The sequence below is a fragment of the Artibeus jamaicensis genome, unplaced genomic scaffold, assembly GCF_021234435.1.
Source record: "Artibeus jamaicensis isolate MK-2021 breed Jamaican fruit bat unplaced genomic scaffold, CSHL_Jam_final contig_1128, whole genome shotgun sequence".
NCBI classification, from domain to species: Eukaryota; Metazoa; Chordata; class Mammalia; order Chiroptera; family Phyllostomidae; genus Artibeus; species Artibeus jamaicensis.
Window position 1 is genome coordinate 2926626 of NW_026521220.1, and position 23147 is coordinate 2949772.

At 57.9% G+C, this 23147-nt stretch overlaps 1 protein-coding gene across 2 annotated transcripts; it reads left to right on the forward strand.

Moving 5' to 3' along the window:
- The first annotated feature begins 670 nt into the window (after positions 1-670).
- Positions 671-22985, forward strand: PRODH (proline dehydrogenase 1). Of its 2 annotated transcripts, XM_037141209.2 has the most exons (14): positions 671-1005; positions 4873-5081; positions 11337-11371; positions 11729-11878; positions 14876-14940; positions 15125-15241; positions 15675-15754; positions 16530-16611; positions 17908-18000; positions 18091-18237; positions 18958-19133; positions 20081-20179; positions 22228-22316; positions 22415-22985. In XM_037141209.2, the coding sequence occupies exons 1-14, from the start codon at positions 733-735 to the stop codon at positions 22600-22602; spliced, it is 1803 nt and encodes a 600-aa protein (XP_036997104.2). In that variant the 5' UTR covers positions 671-732; the 3' UTR covers positions 22603-22985. The 2 variants fall into 2 exon arrangements, with proteins under 2 accessions (XP_036997104.2, XP_036997106.2); XM_037141211.2 differs by lacking the exon at positions 11729-11878.
- Positions 22986-23147: the final 162 nt, after the last annotated feature.

A 23147-nucleotide genomic window follows, 5' to 3' on the forward strand; every position in this document is an offset into this window, starting at 1 on the left:
CAGGAGGATGGGGAGGGGGCTGAAACCAGGGGTACTGCAGGGGTCCAAGGGAGCCTGTGAGTTCCCGGCTGCCCAATGGGTGGGCGGTGGGAATGGAAAGACAGGAGAGAAAGGAAGTTGGGCAAGTTCCTAAGGGGCCTCCTTCCTAAGATCGGGCTTTAGGCTCCGGGAAGAGAACGGATGGCTTCCCGGCCTTTCCCCTTCCGGGGATTCTGCGCAGGCCCGGCCTCCAGGCATCCAGAAAGCCCAACGACCAGGGAGTCCAGGTCGTTGCATGGTCGTTGCAGGGAGTCCAGGGGTGCAATGGCACTGACGAGCGGCTCCTGGTCCACCGGGACAGCTGAGCGACTTGAAAAACCCCAGAAGGAATCGCGGGCCCAGCCCCCAAATGCGGCGGGTCTCTGGCAGGCTAGGAGGAGACGTGGTGGGCTGCCTGGGAGACAGGTTCCCCTTTGGGGGTGTGTCTACGGGCTGAGCAGGCGGGTTTCAGGCGCCAGTGGGGCGGCTGGGTGGTTAGGAGCTGCCACAGAACTCACACCAGCTGGGAACGCCCTGGGGGCGGGGCCTCCACAGGTCGGAGTGAAGCGGCTGAGGCGGGGCGGGGCGGGGCTTTCCTGGGGGTGAGCGCGGGTCTCGGGCCTTCCGAGAAGAAGGCGCGGCCGGGCGTGGGGCGGGGCCTAAACTGCCGAGCCGCAGCTTCCAAGCACTCCCGGAGCAAGAGGCAGTGCAGCTATGGCTCTGAAGCGCATCCTCTCCGTGGTGCGCTCCGGCACTCCCCGCCTCTCCCCGCTGTCAACGGCGCCAGCGACCCGCGAGCAGCCCGCCGCGAGCCCGGGGGTCGTGCCAGGACGCGGGGCAGCGGAGCCCGTGAGGCCGCCGGTGCCTACCGTGGACTTCGACAACGTGCAGGAGGCGTACCGTAGTCGGCGCAGCTGGGAGCTGGCGCGCAACCTGCTGGTGCTGCGCCTCTGCGCCTCGCCCGTGCTGTTGGCGCACCATGAGCAGGTGCGCGAGTGGGCCGGTGGGCAGGCGGCTGCGCGGGGGCGCCCCGGGTTCCTCTGCTGGTCCCGGGATGCGTTATGAACTTTCAGAGTGTAAAGAAGGGTCTATTGAGCATCGCCTGTTGCGAGGGAAGTCAGGAAGGGAGGTGTTTCCTGCATTCCTTTTGGGGCCCCCGAATTTTGCTACATCTCAGTACCAACTAAAAACAAAGAAAATTTTAATTCTTAAGCTATATACCACTTGCAGTAATACAAAGTTGTGATATGACATTTAAATTGAGTGTCCCCCATGTTGCCCAAAGCGAAGTCTGGTGGTATTGAAGGGTTCATAGCCCAGGACTCCCAAGTTCTCAGTGATTCAGGAGCTTCCTAGACACGACCACAGCGAATAGAAGGTCTTGGCGAAAAACGGGAGTCTGTTCAAACATCAAACTCTTAAAACTTTAACATGGTAACTTTGAAAAGTGCGAGGGCTTTGGGGAAGTAAGAAGCAGACTTGTCTTAGCTGCCGTCACTCTGGGGTAGAGATGCACTTATTTCAAGGTGATCCTGAGAGCAGTTTGCAAGGCTCCACTGGGGCGAAGGGTCTGGAAGGCTCTTCTTGTAGTTGGTGTGGCTTTTTCTCAGGTGAGACTGCTGAGGGCATGGTGCTGCCTTCCTCGGTCCCCAGGGAGCCTGGACGGAGGGGCACTGAGCCAGCTAAGTGAAGGCCAGGCCCCAGCAGGTGGGAAGTGAGGGCAGAGGCCCAGGACATCTCTGAGTCTCCGAGTTTGGTGGCTCTGAGGGGACTGTGAAGCCAGTCGAGGTGTTGGCCTGAATCCTTCCAGAAGCTGCCCTGTCAGGTTTGGAGTCTGGGACCGATGAGGGGAGGGATTTGGAGGGACAAGGAGCTGAAATGGAGAAGCAGAGGCATCCTGAGGACGGCCAGGTGGAACTGGGATGAGCGGAGCAGGAGCTGTGTCCCCTGTATACATGGAAGGGAGGGGAAGAGAGGGCTTGGAACCAGCTAGGCCAAATTTTGTCTTGGCATAGCGTGGACTTCCCTTCCCTGGGTTTAAAACCAGCAGGGAAGCCAGGCAGAGCTGGGAGTCCTCGGCTACCATGGGAGGAATGTGTTATCCCTGCTCTCTCTGTGATGCCTGCCAGGGGCACCTGCCAGAGTGCAGGGACTGAGCTGGAAGAGGCTTGGGGGCCCACCCAGGCCTTCTCAAATCCTACCTATGACCTGGGGACACCCTCCAGGAGCCCACTATCAGTGGGGGGGGGCTCTGCATGCCCCCCCACCATGGTACCTGTTCTACCTTTGTCATTGCTGGCGGTCCCACTGGTGATGGTAGCCTTGGTGCCTGTGGTTGGGGGGAAAGGGGCAGAGGCCAGATGGACTGCACGACTTGTGGGCCTGTCCTCCCTGATCTCCACCCTGCAGTAAAAATTCTTCTTGCAGGAAATTTTTCTTCCTGAAGGGCACTGGTTTCTGCAATTCCTGCCTGGGCGGAGGTCATTAGAGTCTGCTCCGAGGGCGAGTCAGAGTGCAGGGCCCCCCTCTGCGCTCTGCATGGGTTTAGGACTCAGAGATTAGAGAATCCAGGTGTTCCTTACAAAGGCTTCTGTGTTTGGGTGTGAGCCACTGCAGAAGAGGGCGATGGAAGGAATACTGCAGGTGCTGATAGAGGCCCTGCTGGAAGCAGGGAGAGGGAACCTGCTTCACCTGTGCTCTGTAGGCACCTATGTTTACAATGAAAACTAGAGTCTGTGTTATTGGTGCAAGATTCTAAATCCACGGAGGATACCCCTACCTGGAGAAAAGGTGGGGCAGCCCTCGTGCCAGGTAGTACTGCTCAGATGGTTTCAAAGTGGCCACTTTGTTCTGGAGTTGGCTATAAGACTGTCAGCTCTGCCACGTGTGCCGCCGGGGTGACCTGGGCGGCCATGCCCTCTGAGTCACTCCGCCCTTGGAACAGAACAGGAGAGGTCAGTGGGGAGTGCAGTGCCAGGTGTGAGCAGCCAACAGCCCCGGGGTTCCTGGCAATATAGCGTCAGCCTTGCTCTTGCTCCTTCGATGGGTGGTGGCCATGGTGGCTGCTTTTGCGCTACACTGCCAGAGCTGAGTAGCAGGACAGAGGCAGTTCGGTCTGCTCAGCCCAAGTGCACCATTGACCAGGTGGCCCTGGCTGGGGAAGTTTGCTGGCCTGCGAGGAGGCACTTCTGCACCCATTGCGGCGGGCCAGTGTGTGCACCGCAGGGCTCTTTCCCAGAGCCTCCGCTGGCTGTCCTGCCCTGGCCGTGCCTGGGATGGTCTTTGATTGTTTTCCAGACCAGCCTTCCTTCCTACCAGGCAGCTCTGCCATGAGGCGGTGGGGCAGGGAGAGACTTGCCCTGCCCTCCCCAGTAACATTTTGTTTCCCTTTCTAATCCTCTGTGTAAAAACTTTCACTTTTCTTTTCTAAACCTCCTTATAAAAACATTGAGATGCAATGAAATTAGACACTGACCAGACAGAAGCTGCAGCCAGGCAGAGGTAATGGCCTGGAAAGCCTTGACCTTGGGATGCCCTGCAGGTGTAGCCTTGAGGCATCTCTACAGAGTGTCATCCTTTCATCCTGTGTTTGCAGGCCTGTCTGCCTCCGGGCCAATGTGGGCTGCTTGGGGCTGATTTGCAGACTTGCTCAAGCTTTTGCTTAGAGTAGAGATTATTCCTTGAAACCCTGATCCCAAGAGATGTTCCCCACAGTACAGGGGATCCATTTATCCACTGGGTTTGAGAAACCTCAGGGTTTGAGAAACCCTGTCTTAGCACTGGGGTAGGGGCAGCAGGTACATGGGAATTCCCAGACAGGTGGTGGGTGTGTGGCTCCTGAAGAGCCATCCCTCAAAGCCTCAGGCCTCCTGCCCTGACTGTGCCCAGTGTGCCAGCCCTTGGAATCACCCCCTCACCTGGGCCAGCATCCCTATCTGGATCTAAGTTCGAAAACACCTCCCACTCTGTTCTCAATCACCCCTCAGAGTAACCTTGCCCCTCCCTCCTTTGGAGTCTCTCCCCCAGTAGGATGTGAGTGCCCCTGTTTTGCATGGCCTTGAATTGCGCTGGGCGTGAAGCAGCTGTTAGGACATTTGAGTGATAATGGCAGAAGTTTGGGATGTGATTGGAGGGGACGCTGGGTAGTTCGTGGGCTATCGTCTTCCTCAGAGGCACGTCCGTCTGAGCTGCTGATAGCATACTGTGGCCCTGGATGACTGTGCTGAGTGCCCACTGGTCCCAGGGTGGCTGCTCCTCTGCAGAACTTTGTAGATGGTCACCTGAGTGGTTGCCCAAACCTCACTCCAGCCGAGTGCAGATTCTGAAGTTTGCATGTGTTCTAGGAGAGCCGGCTCCTTATCAGGCACTGTTTTAAACACTTGGACTAAGCAGTGAACAAGCTATTGAAAAATCTGGTGCTCGCCTTCTCGAAAGTTGCACCAAACCCTCCTCTTTCCCAGCATCATCTTCTGAGGCGTGGATGTGGGGAATGTTATGAACATGACCATAGCTCTCTCAGAGAGACCTGTCATTTGCTCCTTTACTCACCAAGCAGTGGTCAGGCACCCGCTGAGTGCCACTGGGGTCATCTGTGAGCCTACAGGGCAAAGAGGAAAAGTGGCTGCAGGGGTGGCCCCTGGGACCCACCCTGCTGTTGACAGTTGCTGCAGGCAGACAGCAAGCTGCTTACAGTGGGTGGTCTCCACTGTAAAATGGGGGCTGTGAGCCAAGTTTGGCCCTGGAGGAAGTGGGTCTAGGCTCTGTGACTGGGTGGAAGGGGCAGGGAAGCAGGGCATCTTGCTGGGGACGGGAGATGCTGCTGGCCCAGGACAGCTTCTTCCCTGTGCCTTTCAGCTGCTACGTCTCACCAGTAGACTTCTGGGACAACGGCTCTTCAACAAGCTCATGAAGATGACCTTCTACGGACAGTTCGTGGCCGGCGAGGACCAGGAGTCCATCCGGCCCCTGATCCAGCATAACAGGGCATTTGGTGTGGGCTCCATCCTGGACTACGGAGTAGAGGAGGACCTGAGCACAGAGGAGGCGGAGCGCCAGGAGATGGAGTAAGGCCTGCCTGGCATCTGCTGGTGCCCCCAGAGCACTGCTGGGGGCCCAGGGGCTGGCTGAGGTCTGGGCTGGGAGGAGAGGCAGGGCTAGGAGAGCTGCATCAGCCTGATGACTCTCAAAGCCCTCATGGGTTCAGCCCCGTGAGGACTGCAGCCTTGTGCTTTCCCCAGAGGCCCGGTATGTGCCAGGCTGGAGGAGCACCGAGAATAGGGGTCAGCCTGCTGTTCCCCACAGTGGGTCCCACCCACTGCTTGGTTTCGTGCCGTCTGCACACTGAAATGGTTTTTGCATTTTTAAATGGTTGAAATGGATCAGAGCAAGAATAATAATTTGTGATGTGAAAATTATATGAAATTCAGATGGCTTTCGCTCGATGGGGGCAGAGTTCAGTAGCTGTGACAGACTCGCTGGAATGGCCCTCAAGGCCGACACCACAGCTGCCCAGTCACACATAAACGCTGCCCCTGCCCCGGTGCACCGACTTCCTGTTCACTTCTGCTGCAGGAACCCCACCACCCCACTCCTGCCCTGAGACACCTTCCCCTTGTGCAGGTGGGCTCTGCCTGGCGGGTTTGCAGCCTGCCAGGCTCCAGGCTTCATGGAGAAGGGAACGAACAGCCAGGAATGGCATGGCAGGCTGGCTGGGCATCTTCCCCGAGGCCACCACCTTGCTGGTTCCCTGGGCAGTGAGTGTGGAGACACTTCCCTGAGACATTGCGCTGGGTCAGAATTAGGTCACCCTCTGCTTCCTGGTGTGGTGTCCTGAGGGGAAGTACAGATGAGACTGCTGAAAAACCTGCTCTCTCAGGCTGTGGAGTTTGCTCTGGCCTGGGGAGGGCGGGGCAGGAGGGCAAGGTGTCATGTGAGGCTCCTGGCCTGGGAACAGAATGTCCGAGACTCACAGCAGCTGATTGGCCTAGGGAGCCCAGCCCCTGCCTAGTGATTCGCTCTCTTGGAGGCGGGGTTCTCTGGCTGAGCACCCCTTTTGTTTGCAGTGGGGCTTGTGGATGCCTGAGGACAAACTAAAGAGCTGTGTGTCCCACTATGTCAGGGTGGGGGCTGGGTGGCTTCACAGGGGGATGCTCTCTGGTTTGAGAAGGGTGGCGTGTCTGGCTTCCTTCCCACCATGCCGGGGAGCCTGTGCCCTTGCACTGGCCGCGGTCAGGGCCCTTCGTCCTGTAGGAGTGCCATTTGTGGGCTCTGGGATGTGAGCAGTGGTCCCTCCCCATCCTAACAGGGTGACCACCATTGATGCCTGTGGCATGTGTCAGGGACTCAGGCCCAGATCTGCTGCCGCAGGGGCTGAGCCTGAGAGGTGGGACCAGACTTGCAGGCTCTGGTCTGCGCTCTTCAGAGGCCTGCCTGGCTGACTGGGTGTTTGTAGCCAGGGGTGGCTTTAAACATGCCCTTGGATCCTGCTCTCAGCAGTGATGTGGAGACCATGGGCTCAAATGAAAGCGTTGGGTGGGGCTGGCCGGGCCGGCCTCAGGGGTCACTGTAAAAGGCACAGAAAGTACAGAGGCATGGTAAGGCATGGGAGGCCCAGTGGCCTCCTGAAGGCGTGATGAGGGGCCCAGGAGGGCTTCTCGGGGTGGGAAGCAGGAAGTGGGGGACAGTGGCCATCTAGGGAAGATGCGGGATGGTGTTTCCCAGCACACGTTAGAAGGCAGAGGCCAGAGCCCGGCCCCGGGAGAGGGGCCCCACGGGGCATCCCAGCAGGCTGGGAGCCGTGGGGGTGGGGAAAGGGACTGGGGGATCTCCCTGGTGGTAAGGACACCCGGGGACAGTATGGACAGCAGATGTGTCTGTCCTGTTTGCATAGTCCCAGGGCTGGCTGGGGGCTGTTCGGGCTCTGGTCCCTGGAGTGGTGGCAGCTGCCCCGGGATGAGTGTGCACAGAGTGTCGCAGGTGCTACCTGGAACCAGGCCTGCGGAGCCCTGGGTGGCAGGCGTGCTGGCAGGACCCCCACAGGCTTGGCCGAGCTCCTCCCGCCTTTTGCTGCCTGGCCTGTGTCTCGCCAGGGAGGTCTGGAGTGAGAGGGGCTGGCCTGGTCTCCCCTCGCTGTTTGCTCCTCTCTGAAAGGCGTCCTGCTGACAAATCTCACCATGCAGCTGCTGAGAACTGAGCTTGGACTTGGCCAAGGGGCTGCTTGGGTCTTCCTGTCACCTCTGCAGACCCCTGGGTCACTATGTTCTTTCCCTCCTGCCACCTACCCCCAGGTGTACTTTGTTCCCTCTTCCAGGTCCTGGGCCACGCACAGGTGTGTGTGTGTGTGTGTGTGTGTGTGTGTGTACACACACATGTGCACAGTAGAGGTTCTCATCTTCCCCCCATGGTGCTGTGGCCTCCACTCCCCATACACCTGATCTGAGGCTGTGCGGCCCTCCCGGCCCCTCTGCTCAGCCCATTTCTGAATTGTTCCTCCTCTGTTCTGTGCCTAGGAGGTTCAGGGATGGAATAGCCCTGGTCTCCAGCAGCTTCCCTGCCCCTGAGCACGCTGGGTGAGAGAAAGGGCGAGTCCTTGGAGCCTGGTATATCAGTCAGCAGAATCTCGATCTGGTGACTCAGGCCCCGGGAAGCTTTCTGTTGGGTAATGGCGCAGTCTGATGGGAGGAAGGCGTGGGGCTGGGTGCAGGAAACTGTGTGGCTGGCTCTCAGAGAGCGGGGCTGTGTGCCACAGAGCAGGCTGAGCCCGCCGGCTGCCGCCCTCGCTGGTCAGGCCCCTGCCTTAGTGCCCACGGTGGGCTGCGTGTCCTGCCTCTACTGCAGTGGGTGGCTTTTGCCTGGTTGTACCTGGGCCGCGGCTTGGAGGGCTGGGGCCGATCCCATCGGTGCTCTTGCCCAGGGGCGTCAGGTGGTGGGTGGGGACGGGAGCTCCTTGTTCCTGCAGGAAGGTCAAGTGAGGGACCAACACCGTTACATCCCTCACCCTCTCCTCTTCTGTCACATCAGGCACTTGCTTCTGCTTGGCATGAGGTGGCCGGAGCAGTGGCTGCCGGCCATTCTTGTCCCCAGCCTATGGCCACATGGGCTGTACCGCTTCTCAGGAAGCACCTGGCCCCTCTGGATCTTTTTTTTTTTTAATTTTATTTTTTATTTTTTAATTTTTAATTTTTATTTATTTATTTTTTTATTGATTATGCTGTTACAGTTGTTCTATTCCCCCTTTATTCCCCTCCACCCTACCTCTCATCCCCACCATTACACCCCCTTTAGTTTATGACCATGTGTCTCAAGTCCTTTAGATTCTATATTTCCCATGCTATTCTTGCCCCCCCCCCCCCATCTATTTTCTATCTACTGTCTATGCTACTTATTTTCTGTACCTTCTCCCCCCTTCTCCTCCTCCCACTCCCCTGTTGCTAACCCTCCATGTGATCTTCATTTCTATGTTTCCACTCCTAATCTAGCTGTCCTTTTAGTTTGCTTTCGTTTTAGGTGTGGTTGTTCATAACTGTGAGTTTGTTGTCCTTTCACTGTTCATGTTTCTTTAACTTCTTTTTCTTAGATAAGTCCCTTTAACATTTCATATAATAAGGGCTTGGTGATGATGAACTCCTTGAATTTGATCTTATCTGAGAAGCACTTTATCTGTCCTTCCACTCTAAATGAAAGTTTTGCTGGATAGAGCAATCTTGGTTGTAGGTCTTTAGATTTCATGACTTGGAATACCTCTTTCCAGCCCCTTCTTGCCTGTAAGGTCTCTTTTGAGAAATCCGCTGACAGTCTGATGGGGACTCCTTTATAGGTGATTGTCCCCTTAGCTCTTGCTGCTTCTAGGATTCTCTCCTTCATTTTAATTTTGGCTAATGTAATTATGATGTGCCTTGGTGTGTTCCTTCTTGGGTCCAACTTCTTTGGGACTCTCTGAGCTTCCTGGATTTCCTGGAAGTCTATTTCCTTTGCCAGATTGGGGAAATTCTCCTTTATTATTTGTTCAAATAAGTTTTCCACTGGTGGCTGTTCCTTTCCCCCTTCTGGTACCCCTATAATTCGGATGTTGGAGCGTTTAAAGATGTCCTGGAGGTTCCTAAGACTCTCCTCATTTCTTTGAATTCTTGCTTCTTGACTCTTTTCTGTTTGGCCATTATTTGCTTTCTTCTGGTCCACTCCATTGATTTGAGTCCCAGTTTCCTTTTCATTGCTATTGGTGTCCTGTGCAATTCCATTCATTTCAATTAGTTTCGCCTTCATATATTTGTCTAATTTGTCAGTATAATCAACCAGTTCTGTGAGGATCCTGATCCCCAATGTTTTAAACTGTGCGTCTGTGAGTTTTGCTATTTCTTCATCGCTTAGATCCATTGGCTCTGGGGCTCTGAGATCCTCCTGTGCCATTCTTGGTCTGTTCGGGCCCTTTAAGTGTGAGAAGCGGCGCCTTGGATTCCCAGGTCGCTGGGTTGTGACGCTTTATGTGGGGGCGTGGTCAGAGCGGGGAAATGGCGGCCCCCTCTGCCGCTTCTCAAAGCTGGGTGTGGAGGAGCAGTGCCTTAGGTGGTTCACCTGGGCCGGGCCACTCAGAGTCGCTGGGTTATGACGCTGTATATGGAGGTGGGGTCAGAGCAGGGAAATGGCGGCGCCCTCCACTGCTGCTTGCCGTGGGGACCTGCCGGCCCGGTCCAACCGCCCACTCCCTGGCCTGTCCACCCGCGCACAAATGCACGACCTCAGTCAACACGCAGCCCCGCTGCCCCGCTGTCTCCCCCGCGGTCGCTCGCCTGGTGGCTCGCTCGGTCGCTCACTAGGTCCGACCCTGCGCCTGGATTCCGCAGGCCTGAGTCCGTCTGACCGAGACCTCCTGTGCAACCCTGCTCCGCCAGCAGCTGGTTTCGCCCCTTACAGGTCAGGCTGAAGAATTTGTTGTTAACGGACTTCCGAAAAGTTCAATTTTCCATGTTCTGGCTGTGTTTTATGTTGCTAATATTTAGTTTTCTCTAATCTTGGTTGTGTGAGAAGGCACGGCACATCCACCTATGCCTCCATCTTGGCGGAAGTCCCCCCTCTGGATCTTGACCTAGGCATTTTGTCTCATGCCATCCCGGACTCAGGCCCTGGGGTTGTACAGAGGCCAGGCCTAGAGGGACAGCTTCACAGAGGGTAGATGGGTACCTGGGACTTGCTCTGGGGGCAACCAGGTGAAAGTTGCCGTAGCTGCATGACTCACACAAAGCCTCCACAGGTGCAGGTCCTTCTCAACAGTTTCTCTGGCTTTACCTGGGCGTGGAGGCTCCTGGGGGAACTCAGCACCCTTCCCTGGTGGGGTGTGAACTGGCTGCAGGTGCCCCGCCCCGCCCTGCCCCGAGGGTCTCACCGAGGGTTGGGAGGCTGTGGGACCAAGGCAGGGCTGCAGCTAAGCCCTCTCTGAGTGACTGACTGATGAGGCTTTTTAGTACAAATTCCGGTGACAAATGAAGCCGTGGAGGTGCCATCCCTGGGCCGGTGGCAGCGATGGGAGCGTTCTCTTCATCTGAAGACAGCCATGACGCTCACTGTCGCAGAGTCCTTGGCCGCTGGGAGGAGGAGGTGGGGGCAGGCCAGGCAGGGCGAGGCTGGGGATGGTGGAGAGGCCAGTGTGGCCAAGTGCTGGTGGGGCAGCCAGGGCCCAGGGCTGCCTCACTGTCCTGTCCCCATGAGGCCCGGGGGTGTTATTCAGGTCTCATGGGAAGGTTTTCAGTTTAAAAGAAAAACCCTGGTTGCTGCTTGATGATAAACCCGAGGGACAAGAATGAAGCAGGGTGCCAGGTGGCCGGAGGTACGTGGGTGTGGGGGTGGAGGGTGAAGCAAGGGGCCTCACTTGCCGATTTGGGGAGTTTTGTGCGCTGGTGGCTGCCTGGCGCCATTCCTCACCAGCCCTGCCGGGCCCCCTGGCTCCACAGCCGTCTCCTCTCAGAAAGCGCCCTTTCACGGACTTGCCCGGGCTGTTCAGGGAACACCTCCCGCCCCCCAGCAGGTGGTCTCATCCACACTCTGGAGGGGCTCCACCCATGAGGAACCTGAGACCTCTCCGGGGTGCAGGGCTTGGAGGCCAGGTCACTGCGGAGGCGGCTGCCCCTCCCAGCTCAGAGGAGGTGACCCTGGTCTCCTGGGGTGTTGAGTCACTTTTATCTGCCCTGGCTCACCCAGCCCTCCTCGCACAGCCTCTGGTCAAGTTCAGGGCTCGGCCTCTAGTGTTCTCTCACCCTGACGGTTTCATACTGTTAGTGGTGCCCAAGGCGCCATGACCCTGACCCTTGCCCTCTCTCTTCCCGCAGGTCCTGCACCTCAGTGGCAGAGCGGAAGGACAGAGGTAGGCGGTGGCCAACAGATGCTCTCACCTCTACCCCCATCCTCGTCCCCCTCCCCATGGCCTGGGTCCTGGACCGGACACAGGCAGCCCAGGGGACAAGGGGTGGTGCCAAGTTCCGATCCATGGCCCAGGGCACATCCTCATGGCCCTCGGTCAGTCTGGCTCTGCCTGCTGGCCCAGGTCTGCCATGGGGCTAGGACTCTTCCAGGGAGCAGTGTGGGTCCAGGGACTGGTGGCACTGGGTGCTGGCAAACAGCTGGCAGCCCAGTGTGTGGGGGGAGCTGCGGGGCATCTTGGGTGCTGGGCCTGAGGTTGGAGCTGGGTGCAGAGCCAGGTCAGTGCTCAGGCCGTTTGCAGGTGCCAGTAAGAGAGAGAAGCAGTACCAGGCCCACCCGGCCTTTGGAGACCGCAGGGATGGTGTCATCAGTGCCCGCACCTACTTCTACGCCAACGAAGCCAAGTGTGACAGCCACATGGAGACATTCCTGTGCTGCATTGAGGCTTCAGGTGGGGCCTGGCTCTTTGCTGGCTGTCACCTGGCCACAGGGCCCAGCCTGTGCCGACAGGCGGCAGATGGGCATGTGGTGGGTGGGTGAGTGGGAGGCCCAGACCGGAGCGCTCACTCAGGGCTCCCTCTCTGTCTGGGCAGCCCTGGTGGTTGTGTGGATGACCTGGGGTGACCAGGTGGGAGGATGACAGGGGAGCCACAGGCGAGACTTCAGTCACACTGGGGTCACTCCTGTATCCAGCGCCTCCACAAAGAGCCCACTTGCCTCCAGGAGGGGGCCTCCCGCCCCTTTCCTGGGTACCAGGTGCCCCGTGTGGACCTTTGGGAAGGCTTTCAGTGGGTTGACAGCCCTCAGTTCTGGCAGGGGCACGTCTCTGGTCGCACACGGATGTGCCCAGGGCTGCACCATTCAGGGAGCTGGTGCCGGATCCTCTTTAGTGGAGAATTTCTCCTCACACAGCCTCAGGGCTGGAGCATCTGCCCAGGGAGGCGGGTGGTTGGGAGGTCCCTGAGGCCTTCGTGTCCTGTAGTCTTTTGAAAGCCACCAGGTCACACTGTGCTCCGCCCCCACTGTGTATCCTCAGCAGTCCCTTTGTGATGGGAAAGTGGGGTCCGTGCTTTTTTTTTTTTTTTGAGCTAATTAATTTTTTTTATTGATTATGCTGTTACAGTTGTTCTATTCCCCCTTTATTCCCCTCCACCCTACCCCCATCCCCACCATCACCCCCCCTTTAGTTTATGACCATGTGTCTCAAGTCCTTTAGATTCTATATTTCCCATGCTATTCTTGCCCCCCCATCTATTTTCTATCTACTGTCTATGCTACTTATTTTCTGTACCTTCTCCCCCTTCTCCTCCTCCCACTCCCCTGTTGCTAACCCTCCTTGAGATCTTCATTTCTATGTTTCCACTCCTGATCTAGCTGTCCTTTTAGTTTGCTTTCGTTTTAGGTGTGGTTGTTAATAACTGTGAGTTTGTTGTCCTTTCACTGTTCATGTTTCTTTAACTTCTTTTTCTTAGATAAGTCCCTTTAACGTTTCATATAATAAGGGCTTGGTGATGATGAACTCCTTGAATTTGATCTTATCTGAGAAGCACCTTATCTGTCCTTCCATTCTAAATGAAAGTTTTGCTGGATAGAGCAATCTTGGTTGTAGGTCTTTAGATTTCATGACTTGGAATACCTCTTTCCAGCCCCTTCTTGCCTGTAAGGTCTCTTTTGAGAAATCTGCTGACAGTCTGATGGGGACTCCTTTGTAGGTGACTGTCCCCTTAGCTCTTGCTGCTTCTAGGATTCCCTCCTTCATTTTAATTTTGGCTAATGTAATTATGATGTGCCTTGGTGTGTTCCTTCTTGGGTCCAACTTCTTTGGGACTCTCTGAGCTTCCTGGATTTCCTGGAAGTCTATTTCCTTTGCCAGATTGGGGAAATTCTCCTTTATTATTTGTTCAAATAAGTTTTCCACTGGTGGTTGTGCCTTCCTCCCTTCTGGTACCCCTATAATTCGGATGTTGGAGCGTTTAAAGATGTCCTGGAGGTTCCTAAGACTGTCCTCATTTCTTTGAATTCTTGCTTCTTGACTCTTTTCTGTTTGGCCATTATTTGCTTTCTTCTGGTCCACTCCAGTGATTTGAGTCCCAGTTTCCTTTCCATTGCTATTGGTGACCTGTGCAATTCCATTCATTTCAATTAGTTTCGCCTTCATATATTTGTCTAATTTGTGGCTATAATCAACCAGTTCTGTGAGGATCCTGATCACCAATGTTTTAAACTGTGCGTCTGTGAGTTTTGCTATTTCTTCATCGCTTAGATCCATTGGCACTGGGGCTCTGAGATCCTCCTGTGCCATTCTTGGTCTGTTCTGGCCCTTTAAGTGTGAGAAGCGGCGCCTTGGATTCCCAGGTCGCTGGGTTGTGACGCTATATGTGGGGGCGTGGTCAGAGCGGGGAAATGGCGGCCCCCTCTGCTGTTTCTCACAGCTGGGTGAGGAGCAGTGCCTTAGGTGGTTCACCTGGGCGGGGCCACTCAGAGTCGCTGGGTTATGACGCTGTATGTGGAGGTGGGGTCAGAGCAGGGAAATGGCGGCACCCTCCACTGCTGCTTGCCGTGGGGACCTGCCGGCCCGGCCAACCACCCACTCCCTAGCCTGTCCACCCTCGCACAAATGCGCGACCTCAGTCAACAAGCAGCCCCGGGCCCGGCTGTCTCCCCCGCGGTCGCTCGCCTGGTCACTCGCCTGGTCGCTCGCTGGGTCGCTCACTAGGTCTGACCCTGCGCCTGGATTCCGCGGGCCTGAGTGTGTCTGGCCGAGTCCTCCTGTGCAACCCTGCTCCGCCAGCTGCTGGTTTCGCCCCTTACTGGTGAGGCTGAAGAATTTGTTGTTAACGGACTTCCGAAAAGTTCAATTTTCCGTGTTCTGGCTGTGTTTTATGTTGCTAATATTTAGTTTTCTCTAATCTTGGTTGTGTGAGAAGGCACGGCACATCCACCTATGCCTCCATCTTGGCGGAAGTCGGGTCCGTGCTTTTCGAACACTTTAAGAAATGGGAGTGTGTGATGGTCAGGAGCAGCCTTCTGAATGGCGCTGGGGAGGCCCTGGCCAGTCAGGCCTGCACCTGGCTGTCCAGTGCCAGGGGCATCTCGGTGAAGCCACACTCCGGAAGCCAGAGGACAGACGCAGATGCAGTGGTTGAGCAACCCCCATGCTCCAGCCTGCTCTCTGCTGTTGGGGCATGTGTTCTATGAGCCCACTCAGGCAGCCGGGTGCTGATGGCATGTGAGAGGGGGTGGTCCTTGGGGCTAGGTAGGAATGTGCAGGCCTCCCCCACCGCCTTCCTGACCCACATGGCAAACGCCAATGAGCCAGTCTTCCCACCTCCCGGGTGGGTGTGGGGAGCAGCTGTGGTTATGAGTGAGCACAGGCTCCTGGTCCTTAATCCCCAACCCCCGCCCCCACCACCTGAGCCCTAAGGGCCCTGCCTGTGGCTTCCCACAGGTGGAGCTAGTGATGATGGCTTCATAGCCATTAAGCTCACTGCGCTGGGGAGACCACAGGTTCTGGTAAGTGCTGGAAACATCTACGTGCAGGGAGAGTTTGCAGGACCTGGGGGCAGCCATGAGTATTAAGTGAAAGCTAATGTGCCTGTACCTTAGGGGCTGGGAGGGGGCCAGGGGCTATGCGGGGGTCCTGGGGGCAGGGAGCTGGGCATGCGCCTGAGATGGCAGCCCAGGCCTGCACTTGCAGCTGCAGTTCTCAGATGTGCTGACCAAGTGGAGACGGTTCTTCCACCAAATGGCCGCTGAGCAAGGGAAGGCCGGGCTGGCCGCCATGGACACAAGGCTGGAGGTGGCGGCACTGCAGGTGGGCAGCCCTTCCTTAGTGGTGTGAGTGGGTGGACCTGGTGGGCTGGGGAGGCGCCCTGCTAAAGAGGGACTGGCTGGGCTGTATCTTAAATGGGCTCCTAGGGCTGCTCCAGGGCCTAGGGCCCACCCTGCAGCTGCTGGGTGTGGCTGGGAAGGAGTCTGACTGGAGGCTGAGGACGTGCTAGACAGGAGGGTGGCGGGGGTGGGCCCTTCGGGGAGCAGAGCAATGCGGGGCTGCAGGGACAGGCACGAGGCATCGGGACCTGTAGGGATGGACTCCGCTGTGGGTCGGCAGCCTAGCCGGAACCGCATCCTGTTCTCACTAACATGCAATCAGGCCCGAGCCGATCACGAACCAACAGGCAGGAGAACTAAGCGTTAGTAAGGGGGGCTTGGGGTGCCAGGGGACTGACACCCTCTCACTTCTCAAGGAAAGCGTGGCAAAGATGGGCATTGCGTCCAAGAAGGAGATCGAGAGCTGGTTCACGGCAGAGACCCTGGGCGTGTCCGGGTAAGAGAGGCCCTGGCCGAGAAGGTGGGGACCTTGGCCCCTCTTCAGCTGTGGTTCCAGCTGGGTCCCTGCAGCCTCTCCCAGTCCTGGTCACACTCCTCAAGTCTGTGGGCCATGAGGGATGGTGCCAAGGAAAACGCACCCCTGAGATGCACAGAATGGGAGCTGACAGGGAACCGTGAGGCCACAGATGAGGGCCAGCGCCTTGGGCACAGGGCCAGGTGACTGTGCTGCTCAGGAGTGCCAGCGAACACTTTAAGAAATGGGAGTGCGTGATGGAAGCCTGGGCCCCTCCTGGCAGATAGGTGAAGGGTCAGGGCAGCTAATGCCCGGAGAGCCCCTGGCTTCATCCTTAGGGTACTGGGGGCTGGGACTGAGGTCCCCGGGGCCCCTGGGCTGGCAGCAGGCTGCTTCGTGCTTGCACACTGCGTGTGTCTCTGCCTGCTCTCCCTTGTCCGGCTTCCCCTGAGCCTGACGTGGCCAGTGGTGGTCTTGGCGCAGGCCCTGCGGTTTTCCTAGCTGTTGCCGCCCCTCTGTACAACACGCATGTGTTCTGGTTTTCATTTGTTAAACAGAGGATGACATTTACATTTTATCTGTCTTTTGAAACTGAACACTGGGGCAGGTTCTGTGGGGATTGGGTTTGGGGGTGCTCTTTTCAGGGGATGGGCTGGTTTGGGGTCTAGGCTCCCCAACAGATCCTGGCACTGTAGGTAAACCTACCTGGCTGGCTGGAGCAGCCGCCGCCGCTCTGCTGACCCACGGTCTCCCGCAGCACCCTGGACCTGCTGGACTGGAGCAGCCTCATCGACAGCAGGACCGAGCTCTCCAAGCACCTGGTGGTCCCTAACATGCAGGTGCACCATGCCCCTCGCCACTGAGCCCCGTCTCAGGGGACGCCAGGCTGGGAGAGGCAGTGTTCCCTGTTGCCTTAGCCTGCTCCCCGGCCCCATGAGACCCCGTGGTCCCGGGGAAAGAAGACAGGCCCACCAGTGCCCCACAGAGGGACAGAGACCTGCGAGGACAGGGGTGTCTGAGGAACCTTCCACACATCATCCACCCTTGCGTGCTGGGTCACCCCAAACCTCACTGGCCTGAAAGGGCAACACGTTTTATTCCTCTTTGAGGTCTGGGTGGCTCTCAGGTTTCCCTGCTGTCGTATTCAGAGGGTGGCAGGAGTAGGGTCGCTGTACAGGGTCCCCACCCACACGGCCAGCTGTCAGCCAGGGCTTCCTCACCACATGGCCACTGGGTTCCCAGAGTGGGTGTCCCCAGGAGCCAGGCAGAAGCTCTGTCACTCTTCTAGCCCAGCCCCAGAGGTCCCAGAGCATCACCTCTGCCCAGTCCTGCTGGTTAAAAGTCAGTCACCAGGCGGGCCTGTGTTCTCGGGGAGGGAGGGGACCCCACCTGCCCATGGGGGGGTGTCTAGAAATTTGAAGCCGTATGGAAACTATCTCCTAAGCTGGGATGCGAACAAGCAGTGGAAGCAACCATGGCCTTCCACAAACCTCCAGCCTAGGCCACTGAGGGCCCAGCCCCCACACCGAGACACTGAGGAGCCCTGCCCCTGGAACACCCCGGACAGGGTTGGCGGGCAGGTGGGGAGAGCAGAGGGCGTGCCCACTGCCTCCATGCACCAGACTGATGCCAACCTGCCCTGCTCCCTGAAGGCCACCACTGGGGGGTGGTGCCTCTGTCCCCTGTCAGTCTGTGCGGAGAGCTGTCCCTGTCTTCCTGTAGCCATGGTTCTTTCTCTTCCCTGCTTGGGGCCGAGACTTTCCCAGTGGTCAGATGGGTCGAAGGTAGCTTCCTTAGTTGTCTAGGGGCAAAAGGGGGAACCCTCAGATTACTGGGGAGGCTGTGGGAGCAGATAGATGCCTTGGGGGTAGGTCTGATCTGAGGCAGTTGACTGGCTGGCTGGAAGGTTATACCTCCAAGTGGCCTTGTCGCTGGGTCACCAGCTGGCCTCAGGGCAGGGCACTGACCTTCATGCACAAACAGGGTGGAGGAGGGGCCCAGGTGAAGGGGTCTCGCTGGTCCTGGGGACCAGGCAACAGGTATTGGTAGGCTCTGGGCCAGAGTTGGGGGGCACTGCCTTCAAGAGCGATGTAGTCCAGGGCCCTGCTGTGGCCTGACCGTGTACCGCCCCCCAGACAGGACAGCTGGAGCCTCTGCTCTCAGGGTTCACCGAGGAGGAGGAGCAGCAGATGACGAGGATGCTGCAGAGAATGGATGTCCTGGCCAAGGTCGAGGGCCTGGGATGCGCCCGGGGGCTGGGGGGCACCTGCCTCTCCTGAGCCCCCGACAAACCCTCTCTCCCACCCCTGACCTCTAAGAAAGCCTCGGAGGTGGGGGTGCGGCTAATGGTGGACGCTGAGCAGACCTACTTCCAGCCGGCCATCAGCCGCCTGACCCTGGAAATGCAGCGCAAGTTCAACATGGAGAAGCCGCTCGTCTTCAACACGTACCAGTGCTACCTCAGGGTGAGGCCCGTCACCTCCCCACTAGGGTGACTGCTGGGGGAAAGGCTGGCCCCTCCCATGGGCCCCTGGTCCCAGACGAGGGTGTTGAAAGGGCAGGAAGACAAGGAGGGAGCTTGTTTAAGGCCCACAGAATGTGCTTTCAGCCCCAGATGTCAGAGCCTTCAGGATGACCCTTTTCTCCCATCTCTCGGTCGGGTCCCTCTGAGAACCCGATGAGGCTCTGGCCCTTCTCAGGAAGACGATGGGGCTAGAGTTGTGCAGCATCTTTAGTGACTCCTCAGGGGGAAGCCTCGCACAAACCAAGAACGGGCCACCACTGGGGGCGAGTGAGGTGTTTGGAGGCCGTGAGGTAGGGTGGGTGTTAAGGCTGTGGGGGCAGGGGGCTCTCCAGGCGATGCCCACCCCCAAGTCCGCCTGAGAAGACTGCCATGTACCATGGCTGCTGGCACCTGGCCTGTCCCCTTGAAGGACTACCTCCAGGCCAAACAGAAGAAGCTGCAGATGGCCCCTCTGTCAACATTCCTTGAGGGCAGAGGTCCAAGGGCCCCCCCTCACCCACACCTGAGCACTCATAGGGAACCAGGCACCTCAGCCAGCTGCCACCACCCTGGTGGCCCTGGCAGACTATGCCCCTGAGGCTCTTGGGCCCAGGAAGGCCCTAGGGGGTGCTGGCTGGAGAGGAGCTGACCTAGTTACTGACTTTTGGCCATGACTCTGCAGGATGCCTATGACAGCGTCACCCTGGACGTGGAACTAGCTCGCCGTGAGGGCTGGTGTTTTGGAGCCAAGCTGGTGCGGGGAGCATACATGGCCCAGGAACGAGCCCGTGCTGCAGAGATTGGCTACGAGGACCCCATTAACCCCACGTATGAGGCCACCAACGCTATGTACCACAGGTGTGCCGGACCTCCTTGGCTCCCAGGGCCTGGGCCACCTGGGGAGGGGAGTGAGGAAGCGTTGAGGGAGATGTCCCTCCTTGGTGCTGGAGCTGAGCCAATGGACCCCCATCCAGAGGGGGAGCAGCCCTGGAGGTCAGAAGCTCCTGGTAGGAGCAAGGCTTTTGCCCTGAGGCCTGAACTGATTATTTTTCTCTGCTTTTGCTTTACCTTTTCAAACACATTAAGGTGGCTCTTCAACACAGAAAAGTTGACTGGACCAAACTAAGCTGGCCTGGGTCCCAGCAGCTCCTGCTGGTGCCTGAGTGGCCTTACCCACACCGCACTCACCTTGCTTCCGGGACTGCCCATTGTGGTGTCTGACGCAGTGTGGACTGGCTGACCTCCGTGCCATTTCTCTCGGAGGCTGTGTGGACAGTTGTAAATTCAGGGACCGCAGTGTTTCCCCTCACTGCCTGGCATTTACTGGTGTGGCCCACATGGTGGCTGGTGCAGCGCACTCACTCCTGTCCTTGTTTTTCTGGAAAAGCTGGACCTGGGTCCCCAGGTCAGCGGCAGGCCATCACAGCTGTTGCTGGAAACGCAGCTGCCGAATCAGGCAGCAAGCACCAGGCCGAGTCACTTTCATTGCCAGATGGAGGCACTGTTCAGCACTGCCCTGGCACAGGGAGCCCACTGACCCTAAATTTCCTGGAAGACCCTTTCCTGAAGCTGTCACTCATGGGCACACATGGCACTGTGCCTCAGCTTGGTCCCTCTGAATGTGTAGTGCTGAGCTGCTCAGCTTTTCTTACAAGGCACTGGGGAGGGACAGGTGCTCCTTGCCTCGGTCCTGTCACCATGAGCACCTTTAGAACGGGAGGGCTTGGTGGACAACCATAGCCTTTGCCACTGTGGGGGACACTCCAGGCCCAGGCTCATGTGCCACCCGCCCCCCCCCCCCCCAGGTGCCTCAGTTATGTCCTGGAGGAGCTGAAGCACAACGCCAAAGCCAAAGTGATGGTGGCCTCCCACAACGAGGACACGGTGCGCTTCACGTTGCGCAGGTAGGCGTCCCCTCCATGGCTCCCATAGCGGTCCAGGTGCTCCCTGGTCAGGGCAAGGCTGGGGCGAGCAGCCTGGAAGTATGTACAGAGTGACCTGCTGGACACAGTGGGCACTGGGGGGACCTCTGCAGGGCAGCCTGGAGTGCCTCCCAGGCCCCCACCCCGCCAGGGCATTGGCTCTACGGTAGAAGGGGCTATTTGCAGTTAATTTGGTTTTTGCAATTAAAACCTTACTGAAGTTTCAAACTCAAATAAGTTTATTAGGTGACTGAAACAGCTCATTAAAATGCAGACAGTGTGAAATGTTGGAATGTCTCAGGCCTCTGATGCTTGGTCTCTTTATGAACAATCCCCCCCACCACAGAGCAAAACTGCCCAGAATCCTTACAAGTCAAATACACAAATAGGGTGAAGCAAATCCTTGTATATTCCATGTTCTTCTATCTCATGTCCTAACCCAAGCAGCCCACATCAGAGCTCCTAGTTCCCCTGCCTCTCCCCAGCCTCTGCCTTCCAGGGACTTAGGCCCAGCACGCGGTCTTGCAGGCCCCCGTCCCACAGCAGGAGCACCCCAAGCCCCCGACTTGCTGCTGAGTGGGGCCTCCCGAAGGTGAAGGTGCAGCCTGGAGAGCTGGCTGCTTGTTCTAAACCTACCCAGTAATGTCGCTTTGCTCACGGTGGTGCTGCTTTTTCAGTCTGAATTGCAACTGAAAACCTAACCTCCATTTCTAATGCACAGCAGTGGCAGGCATTGTGGTTGGGAACCTGAGCACCAGGGCGCCCTCCTGAGCGCTGCTGCCAGGGTTGGGGGTCTGGCTGTTTGTGGTGGGGGCAGAGCAGAGACCCAGCTGTCCCCTTCACCCCTGGGGGCTTCTTAGGTCCTCATTTCCCACCTTGGACGCCCCAGTCTTGTCGCTGGATGTACGGGGGCCAGTTTTCGTGCACAGCAAGGATGAGTTCTGGCTTCAACTGTTAAAATGAACATGAAGGAGCTGCAAATTTTAGAACGTGGCTTTCCTTTAGGATTAAAAATGGTATTCTGTGGTGGCACCTTGATCAAGGTTTGCTCCCTCGGGCGCCGGGGTCCTCCCCTGGGCAGTGGCGTGCCCGTGAGGCAGGCGGGCGGAAGGGGCTGCTCCGTAGGCTCCAGTGACGAAGGCAGTGGCCTGCGCTGGTGCCCACCTTTACAGCTGGGGTCACGGATTGTCTACTTGGAGGCCGGTAGGCGGAGAACTAGGAAAGTTCTCAGCGTGGAGCTTGCCCTCTGAAGGGCCCCCTTTCTTCTAAATCTTCCCACTGAGACGCATCACAGCAGCCCCCTGCCCCGGATGCAGCCTCCCCCGTCCTGAGGGGGCCCCACCAACATCTGAGCAGCACTAACAGGAGTGGGAGCCACATTTCTTAACTCTCTGTGTGCTGGTGGCCACATTAAAAGAAAAAAATGAGGTTGATTTCAATAATACATTTCAAGTAACCCAACACATTCAAGCTGTTACCATCTAAACACGCATTTGGTGTGTCTGGAAAATGATGAGATGCTCTGCATTCTCCTTTCACACTGTCTTCACAGCCCCACGTGTTTCACACTGGCAGCACCAGCCACCTTCCAAAGACTAGGTGGCCGCTGGTTGCTGCCTTAAGGAACAGAGCAAGCAGCAGGGGGTGACAAAGAGCCTGGCTGGGGTTGTGGGGGTGCCAGGCATGAGGCACTGAAGTGCAATGGCTGGAGGAAGGGGCAGCTGGAGGGCTGGGAGCTGCCACAGGCCAGGCAGGCAGCCAGGTCGAGTCAGAGCACCAGCAACGGGGGTCTGGGCCAGCAGGAGGGAAGGGGCCACTGGGGAGTGAGCACAGCAGGAGGAGAGGCTGGCTAGGGAAGGACGGAACTTGGTAGTCACAGCTGGGTTGGGAGCTGCAGGGCAGAGCTCCTGCCCACACTCCACCCTGAGGGGTGGAGGGGAGAGCATGTGGGTGGCTGTCTGAGGGTGGCAGAGGGGCTCAGAGCCAGCACAGGGCCCAGGGAGCTCACCTGCCACCTTGTCCTGTTACAGGATGGAGGAGTTGGGCCTGCACCCTGCCGACTGCCAGGTGTACTTTGGACAGCTGCTGGGCATGTGTGACCAGATCAGCTTTCCACTGGGTGTGTGAGCGGGCCTCCCCGGGGGAGGGCTGGGGCGGGGTGGTGTGGCAGGGGGGCGGGGCAGGGCTGGGACTCAGGGCCTCTGCCTGTGCACACAGGCCAGGCAGGCTTCCCTGTGTACAAGTACATGCCCTATGGACCTGTGATGGAGGTGCTGCCCTACCTGTCCCGCCGTGCCCTGGAGAACAGCAGTGTCATGAAGGGTGCCCAGCGGGAGCGGCAGCTGCTATGGCAAGAGCTGAAGCGGAGGCTCCGCACAGGCAGCCTCTTCCACTATCCAGCCTAGTGCCTGTGGTATGCCACTGCCACCAGACTTGGCCTCCCGGCTGGGGCAGGGGTCTGTGGGTCCAGGTGCCCCGAGCCAAGGCTGTGCCAGCCCAGCCTCCCACACACTCACCTTTAGACACCTAAGACCTGCTTGAAGTGGGGCCTGTGGGACTGCTACCCCCACCCAGGATGTGGGCACATGAGCGTAGGCTGAGTCTGATACCTGCCACAGCCAGAGATGGCCAGGAACCGCCCTTTGAGTGGGCACTGCCCCATCTCTGTCTGCCCCTCTGACCCAAAGCCCACCTCCCACCAGGGTCTAACCCACAGAGCTAAAGCCCCCCAGGTGGAGGGTGGTCATGCTGAGGAAAGTGGGCCCACCAATAAACCACTATCTCTGCAGTTAAGAGCCTAAGAAAGCCCTTTCCCTGGGGGCCCTCAGCGGGGTCAGCAGCAGGGAGGGGTGGTTCCCAAGGCCTGAGAAATCTCACCTCGGTCTCTGCCTGTCCCAAACCCTGTGCCCCTGAGCATCAGGCCCGTGCTTCCCTTCGGGCAGCACCGCAG

What these genes read in the sequence shown, in the direction of transcription:
- PRODH (XM_037141209.2), top strand. Translation starts at nt 733, where the DNA reads ATGGCTCTGAAGCGCATCCTCTCCGTGGTGCGCTCCGGCACTCCCCGC. An exon ending in GCGGAGCGCCAGGAGATGGA is followed by an intron (nt 5,082 to 11,336) that starts GTAAGGCCTGCC and finishes CTCTTCCCGCAG; the next exon opens with GTCCTGCACCTCAGTGGCAG. An exon ending in TGGGGAGACCACAGGTTCTG is followed by an intron (nt 14,941 to 15,124) that starts GTAAGTGCTGGA and finishes CTGCACTTGCAG; the next exon opens with CTGCAGTTCTCAGATGTGCT.